The following is a 23,336-nucleotide window of genomic DNA, read 5'->3' on the forward strand; positions in this document are numbered from 1 at the left end:
GTCTCTGGGGTACACTTGACTTTCTCCAGGGGAATTGATTTCTGCAATATGGAGATCATTTGTAATTCTGGAGGACCTCCAGGTCCCACCTGGATGTTGGCAACCCTAGATCAACCCAGGCAAGGGAGGCCTGCTGCAAGCCGTGTAGCAGGCACACCCCCTCCCCTCAGGCCAGTGGCAATCTGGCTTGGGGGTGAAAAAGGAGTTCCTTCCTGACCTTCACATTTGGTCCTCAGACCTCTTGGGCGAAGGGCTAAACTGTCCCCAAGGAGATATAAATGGATATGCCTCTTTGCTACCTGACACTCCATCCCAGGTTTCTGCTGTGGGATATGTGTGTTGGGAAGGGGGAGTGTGGATGCATAGGAGAATGGCTCGGAGCACCTGCTTTTCAGCACAGCAGTCCACAGACACCAGAGGAGCATTTATGCCTCTTGGATTCCTGGGCAAACAGCTGCTGTTGGGACGAGAAGCAGCAACTGGTGTCCGAGGCTCGCTTCCATTGTCGAGGAAACTGATCCTCTGGCTGTCGGGTGCTTGTCTCTGCTGTATCCTTCTGCTCTTGAGGGGCTTTTCTGTTAGAGATCCAGAAGAGTCTGCCGTGTTAGTCTGCAGTAGCAAAATAGAAAAGAGTCCAGTAGCCCCTTTAAGACTAACCAACTTTACTGTAGCGTAAGCTTCCGAGCACCACAGCTCTCTTCTGAGAGAGCTGCATCTGACGAAGAGAGCTGTGGTTAGTCTTAAAGGTGCTACTGGATTCTTTTCTATTTTTCTGTTAGAAACACTGACCCTATTCATGACACTCATGTTTTCTGAAGAAGGACAAGCTTTAAAGAAAAATACGCACTGGCACGCTTTGTATTTGATGGTTGTTGTGGGTTTTCCGGGCTGTATTGCCGTGGTCTTGGCATTGTAGTTCCTGACGTTTCGCCAGCAGCTGTGGCTGGCATCTTCAGAGGTGCTACACCTCTGAAGATGCCAGCCACAGCTGCTGGCGAAACGTCAGGAACTACAATGCCAAGACCACGGCAATACAGCCCGGAAAACCCACAACAACCATCGTTCTCCGGCCGTGAAAGCCTTCGACAATACATCTTTGTATTTGATGTTTGTTTTTTGTGTAAATACTGTTGTTACAGCAAGCGCTGCATGCTTCCTGCATGTGTTCAGAGGCAATCTGTTGAAAATTCCTCATTTGGAATGCTGGGTGGAGTTCGAGGCAGGTTTGTGCTCAGTTTCAGAGCCTGTCTCATAAATTAAGATCTAATGAGATGCTACAGGAAAAGCCAACCATGTTTCCACTACCCTTGTAAAAGAAAGTGGGAGCTCCACAGGTTGCGGTGTGTGTGTGTGTGTGTGTGTGTGTGTGTGTGTGCTCCTTTGTTTTTTTTTCAGAAGTCATTGCTAACGGGTAGAAGGGGTTTCCTAAAATTCCACCCCCTGCATTTGCCCCCCAATTTTTGAATACCCCAGATGATTTTGGATCATCCTCTAAGAGGCCATCTGGCATCCATTAAGAATCTCTGTTGCAGAATCTCCAGTAACTTGGACTGAAAGTGGGACTCTTAGTATAATTATATTGGGCAATATGTTTGTCCGGTGTTCAGCCAGGTGTCAGACCTCTCCTGCCCTGGACGGCCCCGGCTAACCTGATCTGGTCAGATCTTGGAAGCTAAGCAGGTTCGGCCCAGGTTAGTGTTTGGATGGGAGAGCATCAAGGAAGTTCAGGGTTGCTATACAGAAGCAGCCGACGGCAAACCACCTCTGACTGTTTCTTGCCTTGAAAACCCTGTGGGGTTGCCATGAGTCAGCTGCAACAGTACTTTCCACCACCAATATGCTCATCTGGTGCTCAGCGGGGTATACCAGTGACACAGTTTGTTGGTGTTCCATTCTATTTCATTTGTAGTGATGTTTCCATTTCAAATTTAAATATAGAATGTAAATAATATTAGCAAAAAGAGGCAAATGCATCATATATCACTGGCATTTCTCCATGCTACAAATCGCACATATAGCCCTTTTAACATGATTGTTTTGCAACACAACAGCCCTGACAACTAGAGAAACAGACTATATTTACATATGTGGGGTGGAAATTTTTTGGAAAATGTTCTGCCCCACATCACTGTTTGCCGGTGTCCAGTATCTTCTAATTCTGGCACGCTTTCCTCTGGGTGGAAAGAAATGGAGAAAAAGAGAGGAAATGTCCTTGAGAGAGAGGGGAGAGTGTGTGCAATAGCAACCTTTAAGTGCCTTTGCAATACTGCGTTTTCGGGTATATAAAAATCACATGGTATTCTGCATTGTTTCATACATGTACTTTAAACGGAGGTTTGGTAGTATCCACAGATGCTTTTAAGAGCAAAAAATCTTCTCTGCTCATTGGGACCTTTCACCTCTGAATGCTTCTCACGCAGGTCTCCCACGCAACATTGGCATTTCCATCGGAGCAAAATGGCCCGATCTGTGCCCTGAAAGCTTTAGCTGCCCACCTCCATTGGTGTTCAGCAGGCCTCGGTGCAGAAACAGGGGCTGCCATTGCTAAGGAGACCAACGTGGGAGTTGCATAGGAGAGTGGGAGGCTAGCTGTGCTTGTCCATTTGCAGAGGGAAGTGAGAGAAAGTGGCTGGAGAAGCGAGGCAGAGAATGCCAGCCACATTGAGGCTGGGTTACATGGATGCGGGCAGAGAGCGCTGTGAACCCCCCTAAACATCACCAAAGGGTAGCCAGCTTTGGCACCCCACGGAAGGAATGTACTTGAAGCTTGTTTGGAAATGTGTGGTTTGATTTTTCTTCTGAATTTAAATATTAGTTTCCCAATTCTTGAATGACCAGGTTTGGATGTGCAAGGGGGGGAATATGTGCATGCTTTGTGGCTTCCATCTGAATCCCCTTTGGGCGGGCTGTTTTTCTCCGTCATTCTTTCCCCAAGCCATAGTATGTGTTTGTTTTTTTGCAGGGACTCTTAATTTGTACTGGAATTAGGGTTGCCTTGTGACACGTGGCGGGTAAAAAAATGGCTGGACTGGATTTGAAAAAGGGCAGTAAGCAAAGTTGAGCCCTGCCTCACCTCCCCCCTGAAAGGTGAACCTCTCAGCCATTCACATTGCTGCCTTGTATTGGGGAGCACGTTTTTGAGCTTGCCTACTTTGTCTGCCTCCAAATGTGTTTTGTCATTAGGTACAGCAGAGCCTGCGGTAGTCTTTTCTGTAGTTGCATATAAGTGACAGGATCCTGTGGCTTTTGCAAGTGGGTGAATGCTGAGAGTTTGCGGTGAAGTGTTTTGCTTCCCGTCTAGAGAAATCGAGGAAATTTGCAGCTAGAGTCATTTGCAACAAAATGTAATCTGTGCAGGCCCTAATGTCTGGCTGGCCCTGGCACTTGAGCATTAGGCCGCTTTCCTACATCCAATGTGAAAATATATACAACAAGATAAAAATAGCATTCCGATGAGGCTGTGCTGCAGCACAACGGCCTGGTTAAGTAGGGCTGGAAAATTCCTGGAGATTTGAGGGTGGAGACATGGGAGGGGTGGCAGGGCTCATTTTGAGGGGGAACGCACAGGAATGCTGTTCCAGCAGTTCCCCAAAGAGGTCACATGTCAGGTGGTCCCGCCCACCCGACTCTCAGCCATTTTGGGCCTGTTTTGTCCTGGATTGGGGCTGAAACGGCCCGGATTGGGCCTCTGACGGGTGGTGGATTATGTTCCTGTTTAGCAGTGGCTCAATCCTGACCCTTTTCGGCCATTTTCAGCCCCTTTTTGCCATTTTGGGCCCAATTTCCGCCCTGAATGGCCAGGATTGGATCCAAAGCACCCAGGATAGGTGATGTCAGGGGACGTAGCGCACGCAAATCAGTTATGCTAATGACACATTTCCGGTGATGTCAAGGGATGTGGCATATGCTAATGAGTTATGCTAATGTGTTATGCTAATGAGCTCCTCCAGCTCTTTTTCTACAAAATGACCCCTGGAGGGTGGAGTTTGGGGATGGAAGGGACCCCAGCAGAGACGCAGTGTGATGGAGTCTACCCACTGAAGCGGCCATTTTTTTTCAAGGGAACTGATCTCTGTAGTATGGAGATCTTTTGTAATCCCAGCAGCCCGAATTTAGAGACTGGCAATCCTGCAGTTAAGCAATTAGAATCGCTTCTTTTCATCAGGGGGTCACCGCCTTGGAAAACTTTCTTTCTGCAGTTTGGATTATTCACACGGTCACAAATTCATCCTCATTACCTGGCTGAAAATGCATATAATGCTTACTTTGTGAAAAACAGAGTCGTTTCTGCCCATTGGATGGCTCTAACCTCTGTAGGCCATATCCCCACAAGTCCGATGCTTTTTCACGCATTTACCAAAAATACTTGGCTATTTGCCATAATATGATGTAGCTATAACCATAGCAACCCCCTGACAACAGGATGTGAATTTTAGCTACAGATGTAAATAAGTGAGAATTCTTCAGACACAATGATGTGGGGATTCTCTGAGAATAATCCTGATGACAAGCATCACACATGCCATGTGCAAATACTTTTGGGGGCAAAAATTCTCACACCTTTTATGCCTGGTGTATTTTTCTTTCCTTCATGGCAGACTGTTGAAAAGTAATGGGGAGTGCATTGTGCAGCCTTTTTTTGGTAAATAAATTAATTGTGCATTTTTAGCAAATTAATGCAAAATGAGAAGTGCAGAAATTTATTTTTGTTTTATTTTTATTTATGTCATTTATAGTCCACCTTTCTCCCTGAGACTCAAGGTGGATTACACAGTGTGAGATTAGTACAGTCAATATCAAGAACACTTCCATAAACAATCCCATAGGGTAATGAACACAATTTTACAAAGACATACCATTAGTAAGAATATTTATCTCCTAAGAGTGAGAAAGAGTTTTGATTGGGGTTAGGTGTAAAATGCAGCCCAAGAAACGTCTAGTTCAGCTCCTGCTTTGGCCATGAACAAACTCAGTAGCACTTTGGTAAGCTGCTGTTCTTTCAGTGTGTCCCCACCCCGTTTGCAGTATGAAAATAATATTGGCCTACTCTGGAGGGCTGTACTCGGCATTGTTTGTGAAGAGACTTAAGGGTAATGCCCTATTCCTCTTCCTCCACTTGCATCTAGAATGTCTCATATGCTTGTCATCATACCACTCTTGATTTCATTAATGTTTGTGGTTGAAATCATTATTTTGCTTGCATGTCCTTTCCAATGGTGTCGATTCTCACTTAAATCCAGAGAGAGTGCCTGCTGTCCCAGCTCTGTGTCTCTGTGTGCACAGTTGGTTTTAGGGGGTTGTGTGTGTGTGTGTGGAACCCTATACCTCCTCTTTGCTCACAGATGGGGCCTTTCTAATGTGTCGCTGCTGCTCTTTTGCATAAAGAGGAGGGAGGGTGTGGGGGCAGGGGCTGGCTGGCAGGCACCCAATGAGGTTTTAATGCACACTTCATCAAATAAGGAAGCACAAAGAGGGCCCGTAGCACAGGGAGGCTGAGCTGGTGACCTCACCGCTTCCAGAGTGGTCAAAGTGCAATTGTGGTGCAGCTGCTGGTGAATTTGGAGCAGGACGGGAGGAGGAATACCTTGGTGGGTTTGTGTGCCCGTTCTCAGGCCCTTTGGACCATGAATGAAGCTCTTTCCAGCTGAAGGCAGGGCAGATGCAGTAGGCCAATGAATACCCAGAAGTATCAGAAGTTCCTGGATGGACTCAACAATCTGAAAGGTATGCCCGGACGGTTCCTGTCTTCCCCTCAAGTTCTGAAAAGGACAGGTGGCTGGGTAGGAAGGGATAAAATGAACACAGGTGGGAAGCAGATAAAGAGGTCTAAAGAAAAGTGTGTATGGTTTAAGGAGATGCTTCTCTTCCCATGGTGCGTATACAATGTGTGTGTACATGATCCCGCAGTTGTTGCTAGTCAAAACACTTTTGCAGCTTTCTTAAATGCTACAAAACCCCACCAAACCTGGGACTAGGATGAGTGCATACACTGGGAACAGGGATCCCTCGATTAGCTGCCAGCCTTTTCCAGCCAAAGGCCGGTTTGTCGGGAGCTGGGCTATGGATGAAATTCCTCCCCTCCCCCCCAGAAAAAAAAGCTGCCTCTGGTTTGTGGAGAAACCATCAGCTGGGCCTTGCCATGTGCGGTCTTACCTTGTTTCCGGCATCCATCTCTTCTCCCAAGTTGCTGCGAGATGGAATTTAAAGGTGAAATGCGCTGAGTGCAGTGCAGTGCAGTGAGGGCTTTACGGGAATAGAATAGGATCTTTAAAAGGCTTTTATGTATGAAAAGCAAACAAAAACGGAAGCCACGTTATCGGTGTGGCTTGGGTGGGGGGCTGAATAAAGAAGGAGGGAATTGGTTTGGAGGAGGCTTGCTGGGGTCTTCAGAAAGACTTGAGAAACAATAGAGCCCCATCTTCACCCCCCCTCGCTTATTTCTGCCCTCTGAATGCAGGGTCTCTGCTAATCTCTGATGTCTCTGGGGGTTGACTTTTGGGAGGTGTTGAGTTACACTACGAACAAGGCATTCTTGACAGAGGGGGACAGATGATTCTCCTAGACACAGCCTGTTTGCTCCAGAGTCGTAATGGATAGGGGTGCTCCTCTGCTGCTCCCGCAACAGCCATCATCAGTTATTTTCCATCTGCTTCTCTAGAGAATGAGCAAAGAAAAATGCAAAATACCCATATGGAGGGATATTTGATTGGGCTGTCCATGGTTTCCTGCACCTGGAGGCTAATGGGGGAGCCTGCTTGATTTCATTTAAATTGCCAGTGTGTGTGCACGCATGCATGTGCAAGAGAGAGAAACTACTCTGATGTGTGCTGATTTGTGGTTTGGCACATCTTTGTCCATCTTACATCGAAACGTTTTTATGACCTGCCGGGCTGTGAACGGCTAGAGACGCACAGATCTGTCTCATCCTGCCAGGAGTACCCAGTAAACGGAGGCTTCATTCTGCCGATATGGGATCATGAATCGCCTTCTAGTTAAAGTTTGGATTTGGCCAGCAAAGTAAAGGGGAGAGAGAGAGAGAGAGAGAGAGATGGGGGGGGGTTCAAATCCCCACTTGGTCATGATGCTCACTGGGTGACAGCCTAATCTAAAATGGAGGAGGGGAGAGAACCTGCAAAGCTCCTCAGAGGAAAGGATGGGATAAAATGTCCTGGGTGGAGTTGTGGCGAGGAAGAGCATCTGTGGATTGGGGAGGGATCTATGGCTCAGTGATGCTTTGCATAGCAGAAGGTCCCAGGTTCAATCCCTGGCCTCTCCAGTTAAAAAGCTCTGATAGAAGGTGGTATGAAAGACCTGCCTGAGATCCTGGAAAACTGCAGCTGGTCAGAGTAGTCCGGGGTTTCACTCAGTGGAAGACAGCTTCGCCTATTCATGGATTGCTAAGGTCACAGTTCTCCAAATAGTGAGGAAGGTCAACCCATCCTGGGCCTAGACCTCTTGGGGACAGTTGCCTTTTCTCCTGCGTTGCTGCTCTCGGTGGTGGTTTTTGCTGCCTTGCTTCTTGGGTGTGTATGTGGAGCATTGCAAGGTACCTGGAACGCTTGAGCCTTAGGAACCAGAGTGAGCAGATAAAGCCTCTGAGCAACACAGCGGGGTGTTGGAGAAATGGCGCTAGGCAAGGGAAAGAGGCAGGTGCTTGGAAGGCTGGTTGCGGTATGTGTGTTGAAGGCACAGTGAGCAGCTTATTTTGGGCAAGGGATTAGGTGGGATGAGGAGACAGCTGAGTTTGCCAGCCCCTTTTGTGCATCAGGATTTATTCCTCTGCTGAGTAGTCCCCCCCTCCCCCTGAGTGCTGTCTGCAGGGCCCAAGAGAATATTGCTTCTTGCCAGAAGGTCTCATCAGTCAACTTTTGCTGGTGTTGCTTCTTCCCCCTCTCCTGTTGACCATGGGCATCTAGCAGGGCTCTTAATTGCTTCTGTGAGCCTGCATAGTTCAGTTTGGTTCTTTTCCCATCTGTTCAGCCCTCATTGGGACTGAGGTCGGTTATGGAATTCTCTGGGAACATTTCCCACGCAGGGTAGCATGGTGTATTGACTAGGGAGTTGGGCAAGGGAGGTTTGAATCCCACTCTGCCATGGAGGCACGCTGTGTGACTTTGGGCCAGTCACACTCTCAGCCTAGCCAATTTCATCAGGATTCTTGTGAAGATGAAATGGAAGAGGGGAGCTGATTTGGGTCTGGGAAGTGAGCGGCAAAGTGGGATATAAATAAAAATAAACAAGCCAAGGTTGAAGAGCAATAATGTGGATTTGTAGGCTTTTTGAGCAGGAGCTGCACTGCAGCTTTCATGAACGCCTATTTTTGTAAGTAGCAGGTCTCCTGAGATGAACAAGAATTGCTGTGTGGTGTGACCAGGAAGGAGAAGCTTTTGTCACTTGGGAAATTTTTCCTCTTTCAGTCCCTCAGTATGCCGTAAATGACTGACGGAGAGGTGCCTGGGAAGGTCAACTAATAATTGTGCAACTTGAGTCCTTTTAAGAGAGGTTGGCTACAAATGCTGGAAATTGTTGAAAACCACTTTGCACGTGTCCAGGGGCACTTTCACCTCTCTTATGAACCATGTGCTGTGGGGCCACTCCCAGTGGTGAAAATGGGATCCAGGACCGAAACCCAGTTATCTGGAATCTTTCGCCGGCGTTCCCTCTTTCTCAGCTGATTGAAGTGTTTTTGTGTAACAAAGGTGACTCCTGTGTTTAGTTTAGCCTGATGCCAGGGACTGCCATTCGCCTTTCCTCCTGCAGCATTCTCTCTCGTGCCTGACAAACGGTTGGTTGCTTCCAGGTTGCTGGAGTTACTTCCAGAAGAAAATGTGGCCCCTTGGTACTTGCAGGATCTTTAGCTGCTGGTAATCCAGGCCCCTAGCGTTTTGGGGTGGGTAAGAAGAGTTGTGGCAATTTCCCTCCTGTCCCCACATGCAGCTGGCGTTGGGAATCAAGCGTAAACCAAACTCTAACGCAGTCAAAGGAAGTAGTGAAGCAACTGTTTGGAATTAATGGCAGGCTTGGAAAAATTCTCGCCCCCCCCGCATATAACCCTCCCCATTCCAACAACACACAGGCAAGTGTGATTCAGAAGCAGGCTGGCCTCTGGGTTTGTAGCCAGTTGGCTCTGATTTTATTTTTGTGTGTTTTGGAAATTAAAGGTATTAAATAGTTGTCTTCAGACGGCTACTGTCTTCAGGAGCTCAAGTTGGGGCTGGATTTTTACCCTTCTCTAACTAAATCCGACTGGTATTACTTTCCAGTTTTGCAAAGTTGGCTCCTGCTGCTTCCAAATAGGTATTTATGCTGGCTCAGAGTTAGCCCTTAATGAAGATGTAGGTGGGTCCCTGTTGGAACATGGCTCTGGGCCAGGTGATGATTCTTCTGATTTGGCCCCTTGCACATTGTTCCTGTGTTGTACTGCACCCCATGGAACCTCATGCCATGTTCTTTGGCTGCAAATAGAGATTTTTGGCACCTGAAAATGAGGAATGTGGAGAAAGCTTTGACAAAAACAGTGCTGGGGGAGAAGCTGGCCAGCCGATGTATTATTTTGGGGCTTTGCTGTTTCCCTGGCCCCAATATATTCCCTAGGAGTCGTTGATGTCTTCCAACAAAAGGACTTCTTGATGTAGCCTGTTTTTGTGCGCGAAAAGATTTGGTATGGGATTTGGTATGGGATTTGGGCTCCATCACCCCTGGGCCTGTCACCAGTAGCTGCTCCTCTTTTTAGTGGCCACTGCTGGGAATGGGTCACTTGGTGTTTGAGCTCTGCATGGAAAAAGAACAGCTGGAAGCTGTCAGAAGACACTTTTGTTGCTTGCAGATCCAACCAACAACATTTACGGGGTGGGCTTGGCAGCTGTGTGCGGCTTCTGCACTGACAAAATAAAAAGGAGACTGATGAAAATCATCCATGTTCCCTTTTTGCTTGCTGCTTTTGGGAAGCACCAGGAGTCTGGCGGATGGGGAGAAGAAATCTTCCTGGTTGAGTGGAGCTGCAGGAAGTTACCTGTTGTCTTTCCGTTAGCACTAGCAATAGATGTGGCCCAAGCAAGCCAAAGATGAGGCTTAATTGAAGCCCAGGTTCAGCCCCCAAACTGTTTTTGTGCTGTTGCTTCAGTCCTGTAATGTATATGTAATGCAGTGTTTCTGAACATGTACTAAGTGACTTTTCTTTGTTACTTAGAGACTGGATTGGGCTGGGGGTTCAGGGCTTCCGTGCCAAGCGTTGCTGTTGATGAGAAAACTTGGCCTTGGCACTTAGGTAATAAATGAGAGAATGTGTGAATGGCAAGTTGTGTCTCATGCTGCAGATCCAAGGAAGGTAGGAAGCGGCTGTGGTTTCTTGGCCAGAGACAAGAGGCAGTGGAGACCGAGTATGCAGTTCAGTAGCTACCGGCTGGGACCAGATTTGAAATACTTGCGTCCAAGTCTTATCTTGGTCATTTCTTTGTTCAAATCACTTCACTTCCTCTTGGCCTCAGTTTCCCAACTGTGAAATAGGAATGAAAGTAACCCATCTTATACATTTTTGGGTGGAAGTGGGGGTGGGCAAGCACTATGAAGATGGTCAAGACAAGGCAAAGCAGTTAAAGGGCAGTATAACTGAAAATTGTCCCCTCTTCCATTATAATTTCAATAAAACAAACCAGAACTTAATTCTGCTAAGCTCTGGGAAATATTAAAACATTGGCACAAACATCTTGTAATAGAGGCCGGAAGATTGTCCAGGAGTTGACACAGAAGACACCAGGATTCTTTTCTCCTGCAAAAGCAAGTTAGCTCTGGGACAACTGAAAACCATGCACGTGTAACCTGTTTCTACATCTTGATTGTCATTGTTGCCAGTCTTGCTATACTGAATTGCATGATATAGATAGAAACTCAATGGAAGGTGCACCTGAAGATGTGGGAGAAGCTCAGAAAAACAGGGCAGCTGATGTATGGGGGAAATAGCTTTTAAAGTTTCCCTCAAGGACCCCCCCCCAGTTTTTCAAAACAACAACAACAACAAAAGTTTGCTCTGAGTCATGGGGTGGATGTTGGTGCCTGCTTGTGTGGATGCCCACTGCCAGTCTGAGGAGGGGAGGGAGTGGAGCCGAGCTCTGCCTTCAGAATGGCAGCACCTCCCACTCTCCTTTTATTTCCCCCTTTTCCAGCTTTTTGAGGGCCTTCTAAAACATAACAGCTGTTTAGGGGAAAGTGAGAGAAGGGGGAATTGCTGGGCTGGGTGGGGGCTGGCACATTTCTCATTGCGGGCACGGCGAGGGGCTGAGTGGCTACAACAGCAAATGGCCCAGAGATGGGGTGTGCCTCTGTGCACCTCTGTTGTGTTCACTCCTGCTTCCAAAGCGGGGGCAACTCTTCCTGTCTCCACGTGGAAGCACCTTATCTTCTTAAAATAGTAATGTGTGTTTAGGTCTGACCAGAAAATAAGTTTTGCATATATTTCATCTCATCTCAGAGCTTTTGTTTTGTGGGAAAAACAATAATAATGAGGAACCTCCCCTCAGTCTTCAAAATTTCTGGAAATGTTACATCTTTACTTTTACCTCCATTAGTAGTTGGCTAATGTAATTTATGTGAGAGGCCTTGTAGAGATGTGGAGACAGGGCAGAGTACCTAGGTTTAGCAGAGAGGTTCCAGGCCTTGAGTTCCAATTGACTCCTGGAAGCCCTTTGGTGCGGGTTGAGTGTTTTTTCCTCACCACCACCACTGAATAACCCCAGCCAGGCCTTATGACTCTGGGGTTAACAGGCACCTCTTAGAGTCTCTCTACTCTCTTCATGAGACATCTTACACAGGGACACTCAAGTAAAGGAAGAATTTCACCTGTGTACACAAGGGAAGTTTAAAAAGACGCAGCTGGCGGAGATCGCTCCTAAGAGGGCTTGCGAAGATGAAATTAACAAACCCACTGAGGAGTCATCTCTGCAGGCTGTGCAGAGAGAGGTGAAATTGACAGAGCCTTTGGCTCTGTCTTTTAAAACTACTCTTCTGTGTAAGATGTCTCGTGTAGAAAGGCTCTTAGTTTAGAAACTATGGGAATTGTTTTATGTTGAATTTTACAGTGCAATCCTAAGCAGAGTTAACTGCAGTTCAAGCCCATTGAAATCGATGGTCTTAGACTGAAATAACTTCTTAGGATTGCACTGTAAGTCTGTTTTATTGTGCAGTGTTGATTTCATATAGTAAGCCCCTTTGAGACTGTGGGGGCAAGTTAAGTGAGAAATATGTATTTTAATAATAAAAGTTTTTCTGCTATGTTCTGATGCAGAGTCAGCTTCCTTCCTTCCTCCCATTTACAGGGGAAAACCAGCCTGGCTTTAATAGCTTTAGTGCTGGAGGTGGTTTGGGGGAAAGCTGATGTGGGTCACTGAATCTTCCACGAGAAATTTCCTGTCTCATGTTTCATTGGGCAGCAGCCATGAAGGTCTCTATCCCCCAACCCCCAAGTAACTAGTTCCATCCAATTTAAGCTGGAGGGAGGAAGGAGCTATTTGATTAAGTAGTTCATTTAGTCTCCAACTCGATCACCGGTATCTTAAATAAGCAGCCCTTTCCCTGTCCATCTTCCCAGCATGCCTTGGGTGACCTTAACCTGTAAACCTGTAAATTGTATAGGGACAAACCTCTTCCCTTTTGTACACACTGATCATAATCTCTGATTCAGCCAAGTCTGTCTAACTCAACTTTCCATGCACTCCACTCAAACAACGTATGTGCAGAAAAAAGCAGTGTCTGAAGTATATGCATGTGTTTGAAATGCTTGCCCATGGATAGCCAAAGTTTGAGCCTGAGTCCCTTGGGCAGCTATGAGAAAGAAAGGATGTTTGAGAGAGGCAGTATTAAGACACCGGTTTAGATGTGTGTATGAGAGCCAGAGCAGGTCTGATTAAAGTGCTCTTTGCTTCTTTGAGATGCTATGGGCTTGTACTTTTGCTCTGCAGCTGCAGTCCTGCATCTCTGGGTAAGGGTGAGCTTGCTCCTGGGAGCTTCCAGCAGTGATCCTGCAACCCCTGTAGATACTGTTGATTGATGAAAAGGCGGGCTGGGGCACAAGGAACCTTTCCTTGGCTGTTTTGGGTCATTGGAGTCATTGGTGAAAACACCATCTGCCCTGGCCATATGTCCCCACTGCCATCAGGTTTCCCGAAAGATGGCTTGTAAATAGCATCTCCTTGCCTCCCCCATCCTTCTAACTGGAGAATGAGGATGTTGAAAGGCTGAGCTTGGCGCCGGTTCCCTTTCCTTCTGTTTCTCTTAATAGCTGCCAGGGCCGCTGGTTGTGGGTGTGCACTGAACTTGTTTTGGTAGTCAAATACATTCATTGCCAAGGAAGCTTCAGTATCAGGGAACAGAGTCGCTTATGTGACAGGGACGGTGCTGATGAAACCTCACCCTTGATACACAAATATTGTGCCCTTGTCCTGCTGATTAATTAATTTGCCTTAATTAGCAGCCTTTGGCTGTCTACATGCAATTGCTAGTAGGGTTTAGAGTCTGCCCTCTCCTACTGAGGGGAGAAAAACATCCATCTTCTTTAGCTGTCTCCAATATGGGTGGTTGCCGTGCATTAAAGAACACCAAATCCATATTGAGGGGTGCATCTAGAACAAAGGAAGGAAATGCACACCTCTTGACCACCTGAGAGGAGGAGGGTGTTAATGGGTAGTTCTGAGGTGTCGCTTTCTTCATTTTTCTTTCATTCCATTGCAGTTCCTGGTCAAAAGGTTTTTTTTTTTTTTGCATGTGTCTGAGAAAGACCTACAAAACGTGCTGCAGTAGAGGTCTGGTAAAAAACAGCCTGATAAGGCAAATGATAGCTCTCGCAAAACTGTCTTTCTCCAGCCTGAGTGCTGAAGTGGTGGTCAGAGAAGCCAGAGATAAATGCCCCCCCCCACTGGTTCGTGTTTTGCTTTGGAGCAGTCATGTGATGAGGCTTCCTTGAACTGGCTGCAGTTGGGCTGCCCAAGGTGGCTGACTCTGATAAGAGGACTCAACGGGGGACTCCTTGGTGTTCTCCAAGGGTGGGGCTGAGTTTTGCCATCATCCTGGTCCCTTGTAACTGGACTGGCACGAGTGTTTGGAAACGTGTGAGTGAGAGGGATTCAGCCGGTGAGGTTGAAGGTTCCTTTCAGAATGGAGAAGGGCAAGAAAGAGCTGCCGCCTTTTCCCAAGGGATCAGTCCTGCATGGCTGTTTGAGAGCTCAGGCAGCAGAGCAGCTACCTGGGTGGGCTGTGCAGTCCCCATTTCCTCTTGCAGGGCAGCTCTAGGCAGGCATCTTTGCCTTTCAGCCACGGACCTGCAGTTGGGGAGAAGAATACTGGTCCAGTGGTGTTTATGATTCCTGAAGTCACCTCTGTGAAGCACTTTGAACACCTGAGACAGGCCATGTGTTGCTGCTGTTAACTGTACCACTTCCTGGTCACAAGGCAAGGCAGCCCTCCTCCCCATCAGCTGATTAGCTGGTGCAGCCTGGACCACACCGGGTACTACATTCATGCTGCAGCAGTGAGCAAACCCAAGCAGCTGTTCCTTCTCATTCAGAGGAAACTTCCTTGATGGTCTACAGTATCTTCAGTGTCCTGGGTTCTAGTTTAGCATTTTGTCAGGCAACTTATCCTGTCCAGATTTTTTGTGACTGGCAAGAGTTAAAATTCTGTCCTTTGCCCAACTTTGACTGACCTTCTCCAGGGCTGGCTAAGCAGTGACTCCTTTCCACGTGTTCTCCTGCGTCAGCTGGTACTTTGCTTCTAGGTTCAAACAAACCTCGTTGCTTACCTGTTACTAGGGATTTAAGAAAAAAACAAAGCCAAGGGCTGCAGGTGTCAAGAAATTCAAGCTTTAGAAGGAGAGCTTGCAAAGACCTTGGGGGCCCTAGACGGGATGCACGTGTTGTGGGTGAGCCGAGCTCAGCAAGAACTTTCTCTTCACGGATGGTGCTGCTGCTAAACAAGCAAGGAAATGCTTGCACAATTTGCACAATTTAATTTTGCTTGACCGGCTTTGCACTTAACACAGCTCCTCATTTAGACTGGGCTGCCTGGCATGCAAAGCAGCTGTATGTGCCACCAGTCAGCTTTGAGCTGGTAACAGTCCCACTCAATCAAGACACTCCAGGGGTGCAAAATCTCACAGGCCAGTGTGTTTGCCTCCCTGGCATCATGTTCCAGACAGGCCTCCGTTTCTGGTGAGCATGTCTGGCTGGAGGAAAGCCGGGGAGTTTCCTGGTTAGTCAGTTAGAGACAATACAGGAGGCGGGTTCTCCAGCAGCATCAGTAAGGGACTTTTGATACTGGGGGCGGTGCTTCCTTTTTTAGGGCAAAATGATGTCAGGCTTGCTTTGTGTGTAAGAGTAATTTCCCCCTCTGCCCAATGGAGCTCAAAGGGCCTTAAACACCAACACAGCTGGATGTAACAATGGTCCTGCCGTCAGATCAAGTCGGAATTTGTGCAGCTCCTTAACTTAAAATTTGGCCACATGTTAGGTTTCCATGCTTTGGCTCCTCAGTGCCTACTTCTAAAACAGCAATGTGGCAACTTAAAGACCAGCGGATTTGTGGCATCTACTTTCATGGGCTACTTGGTTAGTTGCTATCCCTGCAAGCTGCTTTGAAACCTCAAGAGTAGTCTAACTGACTGCAATGGAGTTATTTCGCAGTGGGAAGACCTTTGAAGTTAGCAGTGTAAAATGCCTCCCCCTCCCCCCACCAGGTATGTAAATCCAGGTCCTTTATTTTTACCTTTCCACCTGGAATTGAATACTCAGAACACACATCTGCAAGAGCAGATGTGCAGTGTTCATAATGTAGCTCACAGTTTTTGTGAATGGCTTATGTGCATCGGGCTTCCTCCCCTGCTTCAGACGTTGCACACTAGAACCCTTATTACTCCTCCGTGAGTGTCACTAGTATTTATGCATCCAGTCAAAGCCAATCCAGGGACAGGCAGTCTTGCTGGGATTCTTTATCCGCAACTGTGAAGATGCAGTTTTTGCACTGGAAGCGAATGGAATTACATGGAGCTCCCTTTTCTTTTTACACGCATTGTTCAACTCCTCAAGCTCTCCCAAGCAAGCCTACTTGAGTTTACCTCTTGTGTTCCTGATGTGTGGAGAGGTGACTGCTTTTCCATCATGCAGAGAGAGCTTTCTCTCCCGGAAGACATCCCAGAGAATTTTTTGGAGGCCCTTATTGTTCTTGATTGGCTTTCAGTGCCTGGGCAGTATAAGTGGAGTGATCCTGTATTTATCCTGACAATAATCCTGCCAAGTAGATTGCAGTTGTCCAAGGCTGCTCAGATCTCCGTGGAGTCCAATTCTTGCTCCCTCCTCTGTACCATAAGAGAGAGTGATGTACACATGCACAAACATATACACACAGTCTCTCGCTGCTTCTTGTGCTGGGAGATGGTAATATTTTCCTTGTGGGGGGAAGAAGGGCTCCTTTTCAGCTAGGGTGACTGCAATATCTTTACAGTGATTCATTGGAGCAGGCCTCTGTGCGTGTGTGTGTTTGTGTTGAGGTGGGTGGCCTGTCTGCGTGGAGCGTGTTGTTAAAAATACACGCAGAAAGCGCCAGCAAACCAAACAACAAAGCATGGATGGTTCCCACAAGGCTCACATTTTCATATTTCCCCTTGCTGCCAAGTAGCCTTTGGGTTTAGTGTTAGAATAACAGGCTTGTTTGTGAAGACACCGCCGCTTTTGTCCTGCTGGCAAAAGACCCTTTTTTCCCGCCCCCTCATTCAAGGCTGCCTGCCCCCCCTATTTCTTTCGCCTTGCTTTCCTCTTTCCTAAGCTGCTGTGGGAAGGTCGCAGAGCGAGGCTTGGCTCTGGAATGTCTTTGGAGGCCCAGCTTTTCAGGGGGATTCCTTGAAAGCACGTGAAGATGTCAAAGTGAGGATTTAACATTGTTGGGGAGAAGCAGGAAGGAAAAAAGGAGGAGAGGAGAGAAGAGGCTAATTCCAGTAGGATCTTTTTCATAACAGTGGTGGCAGCAACAGAGATACATGGACTGTGTTGCTTAGATCCATTCAGGTCTGCTTTAGACAAGAGTTGGGATAGAGGTGGCCTTGTGTGCTTGCCCCGGCAAAAGAACCTTACTGGGAAATGGACAAGGGATTGCAACTCTCTTTGGGGTGTTTGGTACCATAATAATTAAGTGCTCTCAAATTGTAACTGGCTCTTGGCAACCCCTCATGGGGTTTTCAAGGCAAGAGAGGAGCAGGGGTGGTCTTTACAGCAATACTGCTCTTCCTTGCTGGTCTCCCTTCCAAGGGTTTACCCTGCTTAGCTTCTGAGGTCTGATGGGATTTGGCTAGCCTGGGACCTCTGGGTAATAATTAAGTGCTATCAAATCACAACCAAGAGATGAGTAGAGGTGGTTTGCCATTGCCTTCTGCATAGCAACTCTGGTCTCATCTAAGCACTTACCATGGCCAACCCTGCTCTCATCCAAGCTCTGACAAGCTTGGGCTAGCCTGGGCTTATTCAGGCTGCTTCATACCACCAAGCATGGTATAATTCTAGCTGGGTCAGAACTGGGTGTTGCCTCTTTGCAATGGCTTCAGTCTTTCCTGAAGAACAGGTGCTAGGATATTGTCTTTGGAGCCTCTAGTTGATGGGGGTGTTTCATGTTTTCCCTTTGCTGTTGAACCTCAGTATGAAACTGCTGGGGGAAGGTTCATCTAGACATCTGGGCATTGCTGTCTTCCACATGCAGGTGACAGCCACCTCTTTCTGTTTCATGTCATCCTAGAGAGGCAGAGGGAACTTCTGAGATGGGGCCTGGATTTGGGTGGAGAAACTGAAACTTAGTCCGGAGAGGAGGAAGATACTCTTGGTTGGAAATGTGGTTAACTTGGGCATGGGAAAAGACAATATCTTTATCAGATAGGGTTGCTTTCCTCTTGAAAACCTTGTTCTGCAGTTTGGAGGTAAAAATGGTGGCTGGTAGCCCTGATTGCCTTTAATCAGCTTCAGCCAATTTGCTCACTGTTCTCTTTCTTATATGGGGGGGCAGGCTGGCCATGATTGACTACTGCTTCATATAGGGCTGTCCTTAAAGACTACAGTAATGGAAACTGCAGATGGTCTGAAATGCTGCTACCAAATTGTCAATATGGCAGACTTCCAGGAGCGTGTATCTCAGATCTACAGAGGCTGCTAATTAGATTCTGGGCCTAGTTCAAACTGCTGATTGTGAAGCCTTAAATGATCTGGGGCTATGGCATCTTTAAAATGCCTCCCTTCCATATGGACCCGAATGGACACCGACTTCATCAGTTGAAGTAAGGCCAGTTACAGGTTTTGGAGGACCCTGGGCAAAGAGTGCTGGGGGGAGGGATCTACCCACCACCAGCCTGCCTGCTCATGCCTCCTTATCTGTCTGCTTGTATTCGCACACAGCCACCTGTGTTTCTTTTTCTTATGGTGCTGTGTGGCACATGTCTGCTTTCATGTGTCACTCCCATGCCTTTCCCTGCTGTTGCGTCTGTCTCATGCAGCTAGGAACATTGGTGGTAGTGTGCCCGCAAGCCAGTGGGTGGGGAAAGGGCCCATAGGCTGGTGGTAGGGGGTGTGTGTGAGCCCCTCCATAAGTCCTGAGCTCTGGCAGCTGCCCCAACTCAAAGTATGCTGACCCCAGCCCTGATTTGAAGTCCCTCCTCCATGTACCCCTGCCAGTTGGGGGAGGGTGCTAAAGAAAGGATTGTGAGATTCCCTCTCACCACGTCCCACCATTTGCCTTTCTGCCTTGTGATGAAGACCAGCCTTTTAAAGGAGGGCTTTTGCAGGTTGCACGGCTGAGAAGTAGTTCTGGGTGGTTTGAAGGTGGTGGTGGAGGAGAGTGCCGTCAAGTCATAGCTGACTTATGGTGACCCCTGATGGGATTTTCATGGCAAGAGACTAACAGAGGTGGTTTGCCATTACCTGCCTCTGCAACCCTGGTCTTCTTTGGAGGTCTCCCATCCAATTACTAACCAAAGCCAATCCTGCTTAGCTTCTGAGATCTGATGAGATCAGGCTCACCTGGGCTATGCAGGTTAAGGCAGTTTGATGGTAGGATATATATTTTTACTAGATACTGATAACAAGCAAATTGGAGGCTGTTCTTCTGGTTAATGGTTGTGCTCTTATTGCAGCATACTTTGTGTTTCACTTCTAAGCCACTGTTCGTTTGTTTTGTGGGAGGGTAGGACATCCTTATTAATAGCCTCCCACTGGACTGGTCAGTGGTGTGCCCTGGGCAGTGGTCCAGGCAGGCACCATGCTGGAAGGGGAGCTGATGGTTTGAATAAGTCACACGTCAACTCTCATCCTTCTCAGGGGCAGCAAAAATAAAGCTACACTATAAGACTGTCAGTTTGAAGGGCTCAGAGAGTCCAACAGAAAACTTCCACGGCCTGTGCATCTTTCTCCCCTCCCCTGGAATCAGGGCACATGGCTTAGAAGGCTTCAAAACCAAGGCACTCAATCTAGTGCTCTCACTGTATCTTACAGCAAATTCTGTAAATGCCATGCTGAGTGTCTTATGCACAAGTTTGTGTTAGGGTAACTGTGTGCCTGCTTTTCGGAGGTATATTGTTTTTTCAGTATGTCACTGTTAGGGTTTCCAGGTACCCCTCACTTACTTTGTGAAGAGCATCAGGTCTTCTTTTGCAGGAACGCACCCCAGAGCCAGTGTGATTATGTCATTTCTGGAAGTGATGTCACCATGCCAGCTGCACGAGTGCTCCTGTGCTCTGCACGGGGCCAATTTAGCCCGTTTAGGGCCCAGATCAGCCCCAAACAAAGCGTGGAAACGCTCCTGCAGGCTGTGTGATGATGTCACTTACGGAAGTGATGTCACCATGCTGGTGTGGAGTGTGTGCACACCACGCGCTCCTGAGGTGCTGGGCAACTTCCAGGAGTGTATCCCCTTCCTGATGATCGCTGGGCGATCAGTGGACGAGGGGAAAATCTCTGGGAGTTTGCCCGCCACCAGCAGGCACCTGGGAAACCTACTGGCAACAGGTGCTTTGCACAAGTGATTTCTGTGCTCCCAAAGCCACAGATTTCAGGCATATCAAGCTGCCCTGTTCCAGAAGGGCCCTGAGTAGGGTTGCCAGTCTGCAGGTGGTAGCTGGAGATCTCCTGGAATTACAACTGATCTCCAGGTCAAAGAGGTCAGTTCCCCTGGAGAAAATGGCTGCTTTGGAGGGTGGATGCTATAGCATTATACCCTACTGAGGCCCCTCCCCTCCCTAAATCCCACCCTCTCCGGGCTCCACCCCCCAAATCTCCAGGAATTTCCCAACCTGGACCTGGCAACGCTAGTACTGGACCTGGGCAAAGTCTATCTTAGTGAGAAGATCTCTTCCACATCTCTGTGTGTGTGTGTGTGGTATAGGGGAGTCTTACGTGATCTGAAGCAGAAAAATCTCTGGGTGGCAGGCTGGAAATGAAGGTGAAGATCCACTTTAAAACTGCTAGGCTTTCCATGGGGAACCCCCACAAACTGGCAGTTTTTGCGGCTCTGCTGGAAGTAGTAATTAGTTGCTCACGTTCGAGGCCTTTGAGAGCGCCACAAAAGCCACCCTCCCCCCGCCTTTTTTCCTTGGGACAATTCCCTCTGTGTCTCATGGTCTCCAGGTTCCCGCCACTTCCTGTCCAGAAGGCATTTTTCTATCCTCCTTTGCGGCTTCCTGAGCTCCCTTTGCCCTGCTGCTTGGTGTGTGTGTGTGTGTGTGTGTGTGTGTCATTCTGGTTTTCTTCATCCCAAACATAACTGCCACCACCCCCTTCTTTCTGCCAGCCCACGTCCTCTCGGTGCTGTCTGCATCTGAAGAACCCTCGTCCCCTTTCTCGGCCAGTCACCATCGGGTTCGCTCATTCCTGTCTGCCTCCATGACTCCCTCGTTGCTGTCCTCCATGCCTAAATACTCCCTACTAGTCCTTTCTCCTCTGTATATCACAGCTGACAGAGAACCCTCCATAATCCCCTGAAAGTTTCAGCTGATTTTAAAAGCTATGACTTGTGCAGCACTCTCATGAAACTTGACACAAGCAAGCAAAAAAAAAAAAGTCAGGAACCGGTCCCAAAGAACTCGCAGAAGTTTCACTGGTGTGGGGAGAGGAAGAATCAAGATTTTAGAGCAATGGCTATGCTGGTGAGGAGGGAGAAAACAGCCAATGTCCTTCTATGTATTTCAGCCTTTGTTTTAGGTGAGTGGGTTGGGGAAGATTGAATCTAAGCATTCTAGAAAAAGATGGGCTTGAGAATGCTGAAGGAAAGAGAGGGTAATCTGCTACCTTCGGGATTCTGCTTGGGTGGAAAGGCAGCGTATAAATGTTTTACATAATAATAAAATAATAACCCTTAGGTGTGTTTATCTGATGCGGCATTTGCACATTATGTGGCCATGTGTGGGTTCCTAGCAGTGTCTTTGTTGAGAAACCACAGAGCCACAGGCCAAGTGAATAAGCCCGTTTAGCAGGCTATTTTTTCCCTTGATCCAGGGGCTGCTCACAGGCGTGGGATCTTTGCGACAACGTTAAGGGTCAGTGGCTTGGGAGCTTTTCAGGTCTCACTTCAGTCAACCAGGAACTTTGAAGTCCTAACCAGGAAAGACAGGCCCCTGTGAAAAAGTACACATGGGGGGATTTGCACAGCTGTGAACTCTCTATTTGGCATGTGCTATGTTTTCACATGGCTGGTTTTTGCCCTGGGCCACTTTATCTGGTACAAAGTCGAGGGCTGAAATGTGCAGTATCTAGAAAGTGACACAGAACTGCTTTGGGAGATGAGAGAAAGGGGCTGTCAAGCTGAAGCTTGTCTGAGAGTGACCAGCCAAGGGCTTGCAAGCAGAGCAGGGACCCTGTGGTCATCCCCTGCTGTGGGCCTTGGTATTTGGTTTTATTTATTTATTTATTTAGAATATTTGTGGCTGTCTTCTGAGCATCTCAGGCCCCAAAGCAGGTAACAACCATGTGAAAACTTTATCAAACAAACATGAAAGACAAAAGATAGAACATTAGAGCCAGTCTAGAAACACCTTATGCCCTCTTCCACTGGAAGAGACTCCCCCTCTGCCCAAGTTCAGACTGCCCCCAAAGCTCTCTGGCACATAGTGTTGCCAGCTCTAGGATGAGAAATTCCTGGTGATTTGGGTGGTGGAGCCTGGAGAGGGTATAATGTAATGGAGTGCACCCTCCAAAACATCAGTTTTCTCCAGTGAGCCTGATCTCTTTAGTCTGGAGATCAGCTGTAATTCTGGGAGACATCTACCCACCACCTGGAGGTTGGCAGCCCTACTGGAACACCTTTGTTTTGCAGCCTTTCCTAAAATCCAGGTGTAGAGGAGTCTCCCCCTCCCCAACCTCCTCTGAGGAAGGGGAACTGTACCAGAGGTTTCATTAAATGTCCATGTCTAACAGCCATTGAAAAACAGGCTTCCATTCATTTGGTTACTGCTTTCATGTCTAAGATAGCAGATGTGGTAAAATCAAATTCCGTAAATCATATTGTGTGAAATGATTGTCAGCCCTGAAGAATTACCCTGAATTGTAGCACAAACTCTAGGCTGGTGTGTAGGTGTGTGTGTAAATCGTGTGGTGAATGCCCAGAGATTGTATGACATTTTGCTGCTGTTCTGTCGCATGTTGGTGGTCCCTGGCCCCAAGGAGGCCTGCCTAGCCTTGACTAGAGCCAGGGCCTTTTCGGTCCTGGCTCCCTCCTGGTGGAATGCTCTTGTCTGCTGAAATCAGGGCCCGGCAGGACTTACTATCTTTTTGCCGGGCCTGCAAGACAGAGTTGTTCCACCAGGCATATGGCTAAGGCAGGGCCTCCGCCGGCCTGGAAAAAGGGGTGTATAAAACCCTCCCTGTGAAGGCTGTCCACCATCTTGTTTTAAATGTGTTGTTTTTAATGAATATGAATTTTTATTGTATTTTAATTGTATTTTTAATATGTTGGTATCCGCCCTGAGCCCGCTTGCGGGGAGGGCGGAATACAAATTTGAAATAAATAAAATAAAATAAATGAAGGGCCATGCGTGCACACGTGGGCTGCTCTTGGGGCTGCTGCTGGAGCTTTGTGGCTGGCATGCTCTTGGGATGCAGTGGTAGCAGCTTCCTCTTGGGCTCTGTGGGGGCTGTGAAGGCAGAGGGAGCTGCCTGGGCTGGCATGGGCAGGACCTGATGGCCTGAGGCAGGTGGTGGCAGCGGTGGGAGCATGTCTTGGTAGCGCCTGCTATGCTTGCTCTGCGCTGCTGCAGGGAGAGGGATTGCTGGATGGAAGCCTTGAAAAATCTAGGTCATAAAAATGTAGCGAGTTCTGTTTGCACTGAG

At 47.8% G+C, this 23,336-nt stretch overlaps 1 protein-coding gene across 7 annotated transcripts in view; it reads left to right on the plus strand.

Moving 5' to 3' along the window:
* The window catches only part of MACF1 (microtubule actin crosslinking factor 1), a 286,862-nt gene that overhangs the window by 20,718 nt on the left and 242,808 nt on the right, over positions 1-23,336 (plus strand). The window contains exon 1 of one of the 7 annotated variants that reach the window (XM_054998844.1): positions 5,585-5,724. The exons of the other annotated variants lie outside the window; for them this stretch is intronic. Within the exon in view, the coding sequence (XP_054854819.1) occupies positions 5,673-5,724 (52 nt within the window). The 5' untranslated portion in view covers positions 5,585-5,672. Of the gene's footprint in view, positions 1-5,584; positions 5,725-23,336 lie in introns of those variants that run through there. 7 annotated transcript variants of the gene reach the window in all.

The sequence above is a fragment of the Eublepharis macularius genome, chromosome 15, assembly GCF_028583425.1.
Source record: "Eublepharis macularius isolate TG4126 chromosome 15, MPM_Emac_v1.0, whole genome shotgun sequence".
Taxonomy (NCBI): Eukaryota; Metazoa; Chordata; class Lepidosauria; order Squamata; family Eublepharidae; genus Eublepharis; species Eublepharis macularius.